The sequence below is a fragment of the Syzygium oleosum genome, unplaced genomic scaffold (genome assembly GCF_021117445.2).
Source record: "Syzygium oleosum isolate NSW1041296 unplaced genomic scaffold, Sole_v2.1 Sole_v2.12, whole genome shotgun sequence".
Lineage (NCBI taxonomy): Eukaryota > Viridiplantae > Streptophyta > Magnoliopsida > Myrtales > Myrtaceae > Syzygium > Syzygium oleosum.
In genome coordinates this window covers 1,148,065-1,162,069 of record NW_026607496.1, presented here as the reverse complement: position 1 = coordinate 1,162,069, position 14,005 = coordinate 1,148,065, and the positions used below count along the sequence as shown (strand labels likewise).

The 14,005-nt window shown below is 44.2% G+C and overlaps 3 protein-coding genes and 1 non-coding gene across 4 annotated transcripts; 1 reads left to right on the top strand and 3 right to left on the bottom strand.

Moving 5' to 3' along the window:
- Positions 1–4,660: 4,660 nt before the first annotated feature.
- LOC130139415 (major strawberry allergen Fra a 1.07-like) lies at positions 4,661–5,442 on the bottom strand. The gene is made up of 2 exons (XM_056316328.1): positions 5,253–5,442; positions 4,661–5,163 (listed from the first exon to the last, which is right to left on the bottom strand). The coding sequence occupies exons 1-2, from the start codon at positions 5,434–5,436 to the stop codon at positions 4,865–4,867; spliced, it is 483 nt and encodes a 160-aa protein (XP_056172303.1). The 5' UTR covers positions 5,437–5,442; the 3' UTR covers positions 4,661–4,864.
- Positions 5,443–6,577: 1,135 nt separating this feature from the next.
- Positions 6,578–7,762, bottom strand: LOC115677141 (major allergen Pru av 1-like). The gene is made up of 2 exons (XM_030600226.2): positions 7,450–7,762; positions 6,578–7,139 (listed from the first exon to the last, which is right to left on the bottom strand). Exons 1-2 carry the CDS (start codon positions 7,631–7,633, stop codon positions 6,844–6,846), a joined length of 480 nt encoding a protein of 159 aa, XP_030456086.1. The 5' UTR covers positions 7,634–7,762; the 3' UTR covers positions 6,578–6,843.
- A 1,707-nt stretch (positions 7,763–9,469) lies between these two features.
- On the bottom strand, positions 9,470–10,114 carry LOC130139501 (major strawberry allergen Fra a 1.06-like). Its single transcript, XM_056316635.1, has 2 exons — positions 9,889–10,114; positions 9,470–9,732 (listed from the first exon to the last, which is right to left on the bottom strand). Exons 1-2 carry the CDS (start codon positions 10,112–10,114, stop codon positions 9,470–9,472), a joined length of 489 nt encoding a protein of 162 aa, XP_056172610.1.
- Positions 10,115–10,474: 360 nt separating this feature from the next.
- On the top strand, positions 10,475–10,548 carry TRNAT-AGU (transfer RNA threonine (anticodon AGU)). The gene has a single exon. It is a non-coding gene; the product is annotated as a tRNA-Thr (tRNA).
- Positions 10,549–14,005: the final 3,457 nt, after the last annotated feature.

Genomic DNA, 14,005 nt, shown 5'->3' with positions numbered 1-14,005 from the left:
TTTTATTTATTTATTTTTTCTTTTTTCTTTACTTTTTTTTTCCTTTCACTTCAACCTTTGGCCGGTCGCCGGACCGACGACCGGCCAGAGGCGGAAGCCGGCGAGGTCGACCACTGGCGAGGCTCGACCTCGCCGGCGTTGGGCGAGGTCGGCCTCACCTTGCAACATCGAGGTCGAGCCTCGCCCGGATCTAGCGGGGCCCGGCCCCCGCCGGGCTGCCGGGCGAGGCACGACCTCGCCGGCGTTGGGCGAGGGTCGGCCTTGCCACCGCAACGGCGAGGTCGGCTCGCCCTAACGCCGGCGAGGTCGAGCCTCACTGGTAGCCCGGCCGGGCCACCGGCCCTCGTCGGATCCGGCGAGGCTCGACCTCGCCGTTGTAGGCAAGGTCGGCCTCGTCGGCGTTGGCGAGGTCGGCCTCGCCACGTGAACGGCGAGGTCAAGCCTCGCCAAATCTGGGCGAGGGCTCGGCCGCCGGTGCAAGGCGAGGTCACCTCGCTGCGTTGGCGAGGTCGGCCTCGCCACCCAGCGGGCCGAGCCCTCGCCGCCTCGCCCTAACGCCGGCGAGGTCGGCCTCGCCCAATGCGGCGGGCCGACCTCGCCACCCCACCTGAGCCGGTCGCCGGACCGGGCCGGCCGCAGGTTGGAAGAGAAAGGACAAAAAAAAGTAAAGAAAAAATAAAAAAAAAATTCGAAAAATAAAAAATAATATTAAAAAATTAGTTCGGGGTAAAATTATCACATGTATACCAGTTTGGAGTTTTTGGTGGTCAAAACAATAGTTCGGGGTAGATTTGTCACAAGTGTACCAGTTTGGGATTTTTTATGGTAAAAAAAATAATTTAGGGTAAAATTATCACAAATGTATCAATTTAGGGTTTTTCGTGGTATTAAACCTTCTATATAAGATGTAGGAGGATCTTTTTGGAAAGTAAGAAGCACCTTTGCGTCTCTTCATTTACAAAGAATTCTCGACGTGACAACACAGAGCCAATTGGCTGATCTTTGAATAGAAAAAAGAGTGATTATGTAGGGTCCCAAATAAATCGACTTATTCGAAAAAGAAAACATGGAACATGGAACATGACAGATCGAATACTAAGTTCGCTCCCCAGTAATAACCGCGGTTTGTTCGGATAAGAGAATCAACGAAAGGCGAGGAGTTCAAAAGGAGAAACGAAAACGGTTGATTGAATCCGAATAGAAATTTTGCTGCAACTGAAAAGGGGGGTATTCCGGAAACAAAGGCAGCAGTGAAGAAAAGATGCTCTGAATAGAGGCGAAGTACATAGTAGCTGATATATATATATATATATATATATATATATATATATATATATATATATATATATATATATATATAGACATTGAGGAAAAGCGGATAAAGTGAATTCTATGATCACCCTGGTTCGAAAGTCATAGAGGAAAAGCCCCAACCTAACTTAGAACTGGACAAGAAAATATTCGATGCAACAGAGATGCCTTCGTGGAATAATCCAGGTCCATTCTTTTTTTTTTTTTATCTCTAAATTAAAGACCATGCGATCGCATCCCAAATGATACATAGTTGGGTTCAAAGATTATCTACTAGTAGGAATTGCATATGCCGTGGGAGAAGACCATCAAAGGAGGATATCTAATGCGCGTCTCGCCCGTTCGATCTCGTGTAAGAAAAGGGCAAGCGGTGAAGATCAAGAACAGAATAGCAACCGAGAATTAAAGTGGAATTAGGTGAGGGGGGCATAAGTAAAAGAAGGCACCGCATATAGCCCCGGCTTTGCGCCCGTTTCTTACCCAAGAAAATAAAGGGAAAAGGAGAGTGGAAAAAGTGGAGGCTTTCGGGGGACAACAGTGGATGCCAAAAATTCTTTGGCATCTCCTCTTGCTTTCATAGGCGAAGCCCTTCGATCATAATCATGGCTTGCTTGACACGGCCTTTTCGCAATAGTTTCGCCTGTGAGGAAGAACGTTCCGTTAAATTTTACTGTTAAATTATTTTGTTAAATGACACGCGGCAATTAACGGATATACTAATTTTGAGTTTTATGTACCAGTTTGATATTTTTCGAGGTATTAATCCAATTTAAAGGAAACTAACAAAGAGTAAAATTTGTTATAAATATACCAGTTTGAGGTTTTTGATTATCAAAAAATTAGTTCAGAGTAAATTTATCACGAGTATACTAGTTTGGGGTTTTTTGTGATCAAAAAATTAATTTGAGGTAAATTTATCATAAATGTACTGATTCGGAATTTTTTCGTGATATTAATTTAAAAAGAAATTGTACTATCGTGCTCAATGATAATGTACCCAGGAACAGATAGGGTGGCTATTTCTCGTAGACTATTATCATCCCCATTAATTAAAAAAAGAAAAAGAAAAAAAGGAGGAAGTCATCAGCCCGTCGCCCTCGACGATGGTGCATGCGCACGTGAGCTTTCCTTTGCCCAGCTCGTTAACCGGGTGCTTTCAAATTGGGGACACTCGATCGAGCACAACATCGTTTTATTTTAACCGCCTAGCTCCATTGACCACAATCAACGCCCAAACGTTGGTCTTATCGAAACTATCGATGAATGTCCCGACACCATATTCTAATGCGACGTGAATTGAAACGAGAGAAGCAAGTGAAATTAGGATGCGCGCGAGCACTCGCATTCACCAATGGTGCTGGGACCAAAGGTGGGAATATATCTCCGACAATTTTCATAATTTTTTTTTTAATAAAAAAACTGATTTCTTCCTTTATTTTATTCCTCTCTTTTTTTTTTCTTTTTCTTTCTGTATTGTCTTTTTCCTTCTAAGTCCAGCAAAGGTCGCCGGCCGACGCTCGCCGACCACAGGATCGCTGCCTTCCGACAGATTGACAGTCTCTAATTTTGGTGAATGTTGTCTTCCAACAGATTGACAGGGCCACACACACGATCGAGCTAGAGATTCCCTTAATGAACGCCAAGCTGATGAAAGTGATGATGATGAGGACGACGGCATTGATCACGTCTTTTACGGGGATGAGGATGAATCTGGACAAACTAGCGATGATAAAGATGATGAGTAGTAGTAGTAGCTCTCTCTTTTTAAGTTGTAGTCATTCTTGCTGGTGTTACATTTGATTTGTCATGTTGTATCTTCATAAACTTTGGGTTTGTTTTTGCTGCTCGTAGTGTGAAAATTGCTCAAGATGGAGATGCTTGCTCGGGGCAAATATCCGGTCAGGTCGCAGCTGCCAATTTATACTTTCCTGAAAATTGTTTCTTTAATGATAAAAATCATCTCTATAGGCTTTTATCTGTATCTGTTGTGGTCGAAAACACTGCCAGACACTCTCATTAAGAAGAAGTCCGAGGGTACAAGCCATTAGCTTCAGAACAAAGCAACTCCAAAGGGCTAAGAGGGGCATAAGAGACTTGTTGCAGCAGTGGGCTTTGACGACCCGATCCGCAAGCTTGTTACAATCTCTATTGCAATGAGCTAACTTCAGGCAAAGGAAATTCCTCAAGCGGGCTTGGGCTTCGGTGGTGATAAGAGCCACGACTTTCCAGCTTTACTCGAGCTGCAGCACCGGTTATCTCACTCACCAGATCAAACTGATCTGTTTCCCATCTCCAACGCCGATTCGGTTCTTCCTTGAAGTACTTTGGGGTTTCTACGATGGCAGTCGCTTCCGCTTGAATCGCCGAGTTCACTCTCACCGTTCGGGCGAAGATGTCGATCAGGAAACCATGGCTGTCACGGCACACACAGGCTATCGCCCCTTCCCCCGTTTCTTGTACGAAGGACCCATCCACGTTTATCTTGAGCACGTCGGGGGGCGGAGGCTTCCACGAGTGAGGTGAGTCCATTTCTCTGCTTTAGCTTACCTTGTGTTACGTTTACCCACCTTCTGATGCTTTGATTTCTCGACCAAAGAATATGTGATATAAAAAATCCGCAGGACTTCTTGTTCACTCTTAACGTATCCTTTTCCACTTTATTTCTTAGCGACCAAACGCAGCATAAGAGTAGAACATTACGTGTTACCCTCGACAAAATCGACAGAGTACATGTCACATTCTTTAGCTATAATTCCAAAATCTGAGATCCGGAAACTGTAGATGACCATCTCACCTAGAAGCCGTTTTGACATCTTGACATCATCTGCTGTATACTTTGATATAATATCTAAGGTTCTAAACCAAGTTATTATGTAAAGTGAACTCAGCTAAAGCCAAGAGGTCGCTTCTGAGACATTTGACAACATTAAAATGATATGGTTTTACACAGAAAACATGAAATATCTAATTCTAAGTTCTTCAATAATAACCCCAGTTTGTTCGGGTAAGAGAAAAAACGAAAGTTGAGACGTTCAAAAGGAGAAACGAAAATGGTTGCTGCATTCAATTTTTAATTATTGTAGTGTTCCCGGTTGATCATATTTTCAATTTTGCAGTGCTTCAATACGTCTCGATCTAGATGAAGTACAAATCTCCTGATCTGTGGACTCACCAAATGATACAGATATAAGTTGTTGATCTGCACATAGTGTCGATATGATCGCAAATAATCAAGTCAGCGTCGAGGAACATGTGCTGGGGAGTATGTGATGCGGTTGCTCATTTCTTGCTTATCTAAAGTTCCAATTGGCCAAGCTCAAGAATTCAAATCCGATTTCAAAGAACTTGGTTTTCATTAAGTCCGGCGAGCTGCAAATGCGGCGGATCGAAATTTTATTGGTTGAAATCACAAACAAAGTAAAGAAGATATGATAGCTCTTCTTAAGAGCAAGAGCTTTTGCGTCACACTCAAAACACATTATTGTGTGTAAACCTAAATCATAGCGAAGAATTACAAACAATATTCTTTATGAGGAGGGCGTTGGAACACGTCCTATGCATAGGCCTGTGCGTTCTCTGAGAGGTACGACTCCACGACCTTGAATATGGCCATGGCCTTTTCCTTCCCAGCCTTGATCTCCTCTTCTTCCACTTGAAATGCCTCCTTGGTGTTGTACTTGCTCGTCATCCTGCAAACCGACCCTCCGTCGCTGGCGGCCTCGAACTTGACCTCGTAATCGATCGACTCGAGCTTGTCGCCCAGCGCGTCGCCCTCGATCATCGTGTACCTACACACAAAGTTCTCCTTGTCGAGCTCGTCAATCCGGTGCCTCACATACTTGAAATGACTAGCTGCATTTGTTACCGAACAAGAAATAAATTCACTAAACTCGTTACTAGAGGGGAGGATCCAAAAATATGGTGTATGAGAGTGTACGTACCTTCGGTGAAATTAACTTGCTCGATGCTCCCGGCTCCTCCGTCGCCTTGTACGAGCTCCACGCTCTTTATGAACTGAGGCAGGAGCTTCGGGATCAGGGCATTCGACTCGACGATCAAGGCCTTGAACATGCGAGCCGGAGCGATCGGACACGTGAGCTCCTGCGTGATGCTGGTGGCACCCATGGCTAAAGAAATAACCCCAGAGAAGTGATATGCTTCTGAGTTCCCGTTGGTGCCTCCTATTTATGGTTAGAATTATGTGAATAGGTAGGGTTGGTTTGGCAAGATTCACGTTTGGGGAAATAGAAGAGTCAAGGATTTGCAGCACAAAAGGAATGTAAAGAGTAATTAAGGTGGGTCTCTTTTGTTCTTTTGGTCAAGAAAATGACTTTGGTCCCTTTCAGATTCTAAGTTGAAATGTCAAAGATTATGTACCAAAAGATAAACACAAGGAGAGCACATTCTCATGCCCACATGGGCGGCCATCACTTGAATTGATTGAGTTTGATCTAACACCGGTTTGGCCTGACTACGTGACGTGCCGATCTCATATTATAACAAAATGCCCTAGTTTGAAGAAAAGGGCATTCATCGAATTTCGTTTAATACGTAGTAAACAAGAACACTTAATTGGTCGGTAATATCACATCGGTATGTTACAAGATATAAGCATCATGTAATATATCTCTTCGCACGCAACGCTCTGATGTCACGGTAGATCTGTTCCAATGCATCGAGTAAGGCCTTTCGAAATCATTTTCATGATAAAAAAACATCTCGTTAAGGTTGATTCAAACTTCACTAAAACCGGCGGTTTCACTGGGTCGAAATCGGGTCGGCGATGGGTGTCCCTCAGCCCATCATCTTAAGTGGGAGGTGGGGCTGCCGCCTTTCCGTTGTACCGTGCTTCTCTTTTTCTTTATTTATTATTATTGTTGTTGTTGAATCATTTGATCTCTAATCCAACGTCCCTATCGCTATCAAGAGATAAGATAGGATTAGCATCAGCTTAAACAGAGTATTTTAAAGCCCAAGTGTTACAATAAGATCAAGTCCAAACCCCAAACACACTCAACTATGTATTTTCGACAGCTTTCTTCGCATATTATAAGAATATACTTTTCGTTAATGATCTTACGTATTGCGGTTTATGAAAGATTGTGCCACATTGATAGCTTCGGATGTTAGTCCAAATTTGAAATATCGGGCCTAAGTTCGAGATTTTATTGGCCAATTGGCCTTTCATTTGTTACTTAAGAATTCTCTGGTTGTGTGAAAAGTTGTGTGAAAATTACTGAAATTAGATAATCCCACTATGCCAACATTTGTTATTCACCATTCTTTTTCCCTTGACTCGCTAAATATGTGGCACAACTTACAAAGTTTCACTCCTCAAGAAAACCTCTGCACCATGATCCTGCCACAACATTTCATTCTCTTATTCACAGCAAAGACAAGAACAGCAGCACTCACCAGCCCAACATTCTTAGACTCCAAACACAGAGAGACTCAACTCTTCTTCCCTCATTTACCACAACCAGACATATTTAACACAGTACATGAACGATACAAGGTGGTGATGAGATTGACTCAGTAGGCATCAGGGTTTGCCACGAGGTAATCCTCGATGGCCTTGAACATCGCGGACGCCTTCTCTTTCCCGGCCTTGATCTTCTCCTCGGTGATGTCCACCTCGCCGATGGTGAAGTACTTGCTCGTGTTCTTGCACACCGAGCCACCCTCGGGTGACGCGGTGATCTTCGTCTCGTAGCTGATCTTCTCGAAGGTGGTGCCCAGCGCATCGCCCTCGATGATCGAGTAGCAGTAGACGAAGTTCTCCTTGTCCACGACCTCGACCTTGTGCTTCACTGTCTTGTACTGACTGCCTATGGAATAAGTAACATTCACATTTAGAACTCTGCCAGTTTGGACATCGCGAGCACTGATCTTGATGGTGTCGATCGGGCCATTTAGGAATTAACCCAATTGTTCCTACCGCAATCCAATACGATTGACTTAGACATGGCCTAATTTCGCTGATCGAAATCGAGTCGGGTGATCACTTGTGTAAAGTTAATGGTTAGAAACATCTTAATTAACCGAGTTATATTCCTATCTTTTTCCATGTTCATTATAATGTTCCATAAGGTTGAAACCATCCTTGGTTCAGAGCGATCCTAACATGGACAGACTAACCTTCGCCAAAAGTGATCAACTTGATGGTCCCGGGGCCTCCGTCGCCCTCGAGGACTTCGACGCTCTTGATGGCCTGCGGGAGGACCTTGGGGATGAGGTTATCGGCGTCGAGGACGGCGGCCTTGAACATCTTGGCCGGAGGGATCGAGGACGTGATCTCGGAGTCGTAAGTGATGACACCCATGATCGGATCCGAATCGAGCTGCTGAAACTGAGAAGGGAGGTGATCAGGAAAGACCGAGTAGTAGTGATGAAGTTGGTCTCTAGGACTTGGGAGTGAAGAGAAGAGGCTGAACTGAAGCTGACATATATAGAGAGAGACTAAGTCTGGAGGGTTCTGATCACTGGAAATTTTCTTCTCCCAGAACAAAAAGACAACCTCAATCAGTCGGTGCGGTGGGCTGTTCCAATCATGACATGGACTCTGTTCATAAAAATAAAAATATCTATATGATAATAGAATGTTAGTCCAAGAAGGCACCTTCCGAGAATGATACCAAAGGTTATTCCATTTCCCTTTCTTGTATTGACTTAGACTTCTTCTATCCAGGAGCATTTGCTGAGCAAATTCCTGGTTTAGCTTTTCACTGATTTCTTACATAGTCTTTATCATAGTAGAAAATCTCAAGCCCTTAGATGCATATGGTCGCGACCCACTAAGATTCCGTCCCACGCCGTCTCGATTCGTTCGTGAAAGTAGCGAAATTGAAGGTCGGCAAAGGCCTCGGGAAGAGTTATCATCGATTTTGTACTCTTGAAAAATCAAGGCACTCTTTTTTCAAATTGGGTGGGACTTGGGTACTGCATGTTTGTATTGAGCTTCCATCAATAAGAAAAAGTACTAATTGTTCTCAATGTTGTGCTAATGTAGTTTAGCAGAAAAAGATAGGAGGGGTAGTTTGGTACAAAAAAATATATGAGTGGGTTTTAAAGTTTCATACATTTGGTCAACAACGGCAGCTCAGAAAGTCAAAGATGGACGTCTATAGATTTTGATTTTTCCTATTGCTTTCACATGCCCTGTCCTTTTTGAATGATATTATTGCAAATCATTTTCTGCAAAATTATATTGGCGAAGGTGTTGGTGGATCAAGTGGCATTGGCTCACGGGTACCTCGCTACTTGAGCATTTTTTAATGATTCCTTTGCCCTAATTCTTCTTGTCTAGATTACAAACCATGTGAAGACATAGGAAAATGATCATGGTGTTGATCAAATTAATTAATGTATTTCGTCGATATCGTTTAAAATTTTTATTCATCTCATCAAGATTGTGTACCGTATTCTCTTGTTTTTTTCAATTGACGAAGGATTCAGAGCGCGTAATAGCCGCATATGTTTTTGGAGAAAAGCATCGGAGAAGGACACAAACGCATTGAACAGTACTATATGTACTAAATTAATCTAAATCGCTAAATTTGATGGGATTCACATGAGACTTATATGGAACTCAACGGAATTGAAAGTCCTGATTCCGCTTAACAGAAGCTTGATCATTTCCGAGTCTTCGTCAAATGCCTTTTTCTCGTCTCTTTGAATCTTCCAATCGCATGCCCACTCCGTTACATGTGAGTGGTGATTGATTTCCCACGCCTAAGTCTTTGCTTAAATCCCATGACTTAGGAATATGAATGAAGGAACAATTGCGCGTCAAATACAGTACATTCACATGTGAAAGAGTTCACCATCCCTTCCTTAGTCAAAGTAGCGCATTCATATTAATAATCTCGCAGCAGTTTCGATTCTGAAAAATAAAATGCCGCGATTTTTATAAGATGTTTGGCGAGTATCTTTAATTACAACATGCAGAATATTTACGGCTTCGATAGTCGTCTCGCCCGCTTTAAGGCGGCACATGTATTACCGAACATAAAAATTAAAACACTTCACATCCCGATTGTTATTTTTCTTGAAAAGACACGAGAATGCAACCATAAACCACGGTGGGAGATGGAAACTTTGAGCCAAACATGCAATGATAGCTCAAATGGAAGCGTTAGGGTTTTGCAAGGGATGGGCTTCAATGGCCTTGAACATTCCTATGGCCCTCTCTCTGCCAGCCTTGATCTGCTCCTGCGTGATCTCGACCCCGTTCCGTCGCGTAGTACTTGCTCTTGCTCTTGCACACGCACCCGCTGTCCGGACCCGCCTCGAAGTTGATCTCATCCGAGATCTTCTCGAGCTCCTTCATCAGCGCGTCGCCCTCGACGATGGTGTACGCGTACTTGAGCTTCTCCTTGCCCAGCTCGTCGACCCGGTGCTTCACCGAGTTGAACTGTCTAGCTGCAACAGAGAGAGAATAAAATTTGCTTATGAGTCCAAATGAGTACACTCAATCAAACATGACATTGTTCTATTAGAACCTCCTAGCTCCATAAACCGCAATCAACTCCCAAACGTTAGTCTTATCAAAACTGTCTGCGAATGTTTTGACATAACATGCTAATGCGAAGCGATTAAAATGAGCGAAGCGGGCAAATTTAGAAGACCCGCTAGCACTCGCCTTCAACGGCGGTGCTGGGATCGCCATCGCCTTCCACACCACAACAACATCCTTAATGGTTTGAGGGAGGAGGACAGGGATGAGAGTGTCGTCAAGAACAAAGGCCTTGAACATTCTTGCAGGTGGGACTTGAAGCTCCATCCCAAAAGTGACAACGCCCATGATTCCTCTTTAATAGAGAAGGGGGGACAAAGACATGGATCTTATGCCCAATTGATACCAGTAGCATGTGGATGATCTCTGAAATTCGACACTCTTGCAGAGATTATTAACATTTCTGAGACACCGACCTCATTTCGTAGAATCGGTTAAATGATCAAAGACAAAAAAATCCGTAAGTATAATTTATAAGCACGGTAAAAATTCGGTTCTCCGGATCAATAAGTATAAACGACCACATGGCTGGTGGAAAAAGATTTCGCACAAGCACTAAAAGTGGAGTTTTCAAGGACCCTCAATCACGGGAGTATATTTCACCGTTTCATCGAATATATTGAAAGTGTTAGAAAATAAGAGCCAAAAGCTCTCGTAGCTCAGTTGGTTAGAGCACCCGTTTAGTAAGCGGGAGGTCTTGAGTTCGACTCTCAACGAGAGCATTTCAATTTTGTCTTATGACTTATAATCTTTCTTTTTTCTGCATTCAAACTTCTATGTGCCATATTGAAATCCTTCATTTCCGTTAAATTGGATTAATACCACGAAAAACTCCAAACCGGTATACCTATCAACTGTCACGTGTCATCCAACTTAGCAATTTGACGTTAAAATTTAACGGAAACTAACAAAAGGTAAATTTGTCACAGATATACCGGTTTTGGGGTTGTTAATAGTGAAAAAATTAGTTTAGAGTAAATTTATCACAAATACATTAGTTTGGAGTTTTTTTGTGGTATTAACCTTTCTTTTTTCTACGGTCAAACTTCTTCGTAACATATTATGACTTATTCGACCAAAAAAAAACATATTATGACTTATAATCTTTCTTTTTTCTGCATTCAAACTTCTTCACAACACATTGAAATCTTCCGTGGCAAAACGATTTCTGTTTTTTTGGGCCAACCCTTTTCTTTTTTTGATTTCGCTTCACTTTTTTAGATTGAGGCTAGGATCCGTAGCTTGTTCGGCCCGCGAAGCGTGATTCATCTACACGACGAAAACCTCTATCGGGGCTTCAAGTTGGGCTAGGCCCATGCATTCTCCTGTCACACACACACACACAAGAACCTCTCTCTCTCTCTCTCTCTCTCTCTCTTTCTCATTTTTCGGCCCTTCGCAGGGGGTCATCAAATGACCAAAACCAGGACAGAGAACACAGAGCGATGGATGTTGACAAAAGCAAATTCAATCTTTCTGCCTGTGCCCACTAAATGCAGTCACACGTTAAGCGAGAGGCCTCCTCCCCCTCCCCCCTCTCTCGGTTTCGATCCCATCCGTCCACTTACCAATTCTCTCAGTACATGTTCAGAGTGGTCCAACACCGACAGAGACGCAGAGAGACAGAGAGAGAGTTGTGTGGATCGTGATAAATTCCCACATTTAAAACCATCATCCCCCCCTTCCGAATGGCTCCCGTCGCGCGTGACGGGAGCCGACGCCCGGGTCGCCACCGTCGGGGCGAAGCGCTTCGACGGCTGCCCGCCTCGTGATCCGGGGTCCTAGGAGCTCGCGCGTGCGTCGGGAAATGATTATCGCACTCTTAGTCCCGAATAGGAATCAGGGGTCATTCCTAAGTAAAATGCGGGCATGCCTTGTACATATGGAATTCTGCCATGTCCTATTTTAGATGGGTGTTGGGCCAGACAAGAGGAAATGATTTTTGACTTTGTCATGTTCTGCGAAATACTGACCCAAATTCGAATTTTCTTTTTTGGCAGAATCCCCCCCCCCCCCCCCAAGAAAAAGAAAAAAAAAAAGCCAAATTGTACCCATCGTGCTCAATGATACGTACCCCCAAGAACAGATGGGGGTGGCTATTTGACAGCTCGATCTCGTAGACTATTTTGTCATCCCCAATAATTAAAGAGGAGCAAAGAAAAGAGAGGAAATCTTGTCAAGTGATCTGTAAAACTGCTGGTTTGCCGTGTGTGCTGATGAGACCTTCGGGGATGTGATTGATTGAACTCTCTGCAAAACAGTGCGAACATCTCTTAGTCTTTTTGGTCTGCCCTTTCTTTCCATGGGGCAAGTTCCCAAGTCTCAAAGGCACCGACATGACTTTAGGGAGAGACGCAAACCTAAGATGCTTCTTTCAACAGAGCAGCCATGGTGGTGATCGGTGATGAAATTGCTTGGTTGAGTTTCAAGAAAGAAAGAATCGAGCTAAGAGTTAGATGATTGGGTTAAAAGATCTTGGTTAAAGATGGTTTTGGATTTGAATGATTATATCGTATCGAGGGCGATGTTTCTCTATAACTAAGTCCGTCATTTCTTAACGCTTTTCATCCTAATCAAAATTAGGTGAGTATCAAACGCTGCAATGTTGAAGTAACCCATATTATAATGTGGCCTGAAATTGACTTCTTATAACAGTAAAATAAATTAAATAGAGAAAGAACAATCGGAACTACCTGCACGACGCTAGAGACGATCGGTTCCTATCCTCAGATGGGAAATCGAACCGAACAGGGTCGATTCCCGATGACCCACCTTGGAACTAGAAACCGACCCGGACAGGAGTGATTCCCATTTCGTGGAACCGAGAATCGATCGTGTTCGCTCAAGGACCAGTACCATTCCAGTTCTCGGGCCAAGAGCGAGTGCTTGTTTTTCTTTTATGGTTTCCGCTACACAAAATAAATTGAGAACATTGTCTTTAATCGCCAATTCCGTCGGTTTGGTCCAGTTGATACGGTTCCCCCTCAATAATTGAGAACCCGATCGAATTCTTATGAGAGCCACCTGATATCGGCTGGTCCAATCCAATTCCCAATAGGACCGGGATCGGTGCGCACCCCATACACCGCACACGAACTCTCTTCGGCTCTCTCGACATGTCCATCAATTTCATCATCGAGAGAGAGAGATTCAATCATTTATTTCATTCTCACATCAATAATTTTTTATTTTTTTTTGGGTCAGAATTCTCGCATCAATAATTTAGAAGCGGCAAAATTTCGCCCTTCAATCCGCGTTCATCGGACGAAGAGCGACGGGAGGAAAAGAGGTGAGATGTCGGGTGGGGAGGGGCGGGAGCATTTACCACCCGCCACGTGCCGATCTTCGTGTTGCTTCCCCCCCCCCCCCCCCCTTCTCTTTCGCGTCCTTTTGTCCAAGAGCTTTGAACTTCGTACTCGTACTCCCCCCCAAAAAAAATGGTTAAAAAAGGATGGAGAAAGCAACCTTCCTCCCCACCCCTAGTCTCCTTGATTCGTGACCCATCACCTAACCTAACCCAAAAAAAGCTTATAGAAATGATGCTTATGTACATAACGCTCGCACCCTCTCTTTTCTTGGCCATATTCCACATTTGTTTTGAACATGTGTGCATGTATGTATGTACACGCGCGCGCGCGTTCGTTTCGACGTCACCGGGGCATACCCTTTAGAATATATTTGCAAACTTTGTCGCACGTTTCGGTACGATTGGGGGACATGACGCCCGTCAGCGGTCATTTCGACGTCACACGGGCGACTTCCGATTCGGCTCTGCTCGTCGTCGTCCGTCGTTCTCGGGAGAAGACGAGACGGATTTCTCGGACGGCGGCACGGGGGTTGCAAAGCCCCGGAAAGGAAATAAGCGATATGGAGAGGTGAGGAGGAACGAGAACGGCGGGGGGAGAGAAAGAAAAAAAGACACGGGGAACGCTGGGTAAAATCGCTCGTCGCCGGACGCCTCAAAACCCGCCGCGAAAGTGCGACCGGGCCCTGAAAACCCGTCCAATGGGCGGTGCGATCGAGTCATTACGAGAACCAATTCGGCGGGCTTGAAGGCTCGACCGCACTCTCTGAAAGTTCCGAGACCCGATTATGTCCGGAGGATACGAGCACATACACATTACTCTCTCTCTCTCTCTAGAAGAAAGGCTCTAAATAATGAAAGCTTTGGATTCAACC

Coding starts and splice junctions, on each gene's coding strand:
- LOC130139415 (XM_056316328.1), bottom strand. CDS start 5,436: ATGGGTGCCACCAGCATCACGCAGGAGCTCACGTGTCCGATCGCTCCG. Junction 5,164..5,252: donor GCAAGTTAATTTCACCGAAG/GTACGTACACTC, acceptor TAACAAATGCAG/CTAGTCATTTCAAGTATGTG.
- LOC115677141 (XM_030600226.2), bottom strand. CDS start 7,633: ATGGGTGTCATCACTTACGACTCCGAGATCACGTCCTCGATCCCTCCG. Junction 7,140..7,449: donor GTTGATCACTTTTGGCGAAG/GTTAGTCTGTCC, acceptor CTTATTCCATAG/GCAGTCAGTACAAGACAGTG.
- LOC130139501 (XM_056316635.1), bottom strand. CDS start 10,114: ATGGGCGTTGTCACTTTTGGGATGGAGCTTCAAGTCCCACCTGCAAGA. Junction 9,733..9,888: donor TAATCGCTTCGCATTAGCAT/GTTATGTCAAAA, acceptor TCTCTGTTGCAG/CTAGACAGTTCAACTCGGTG.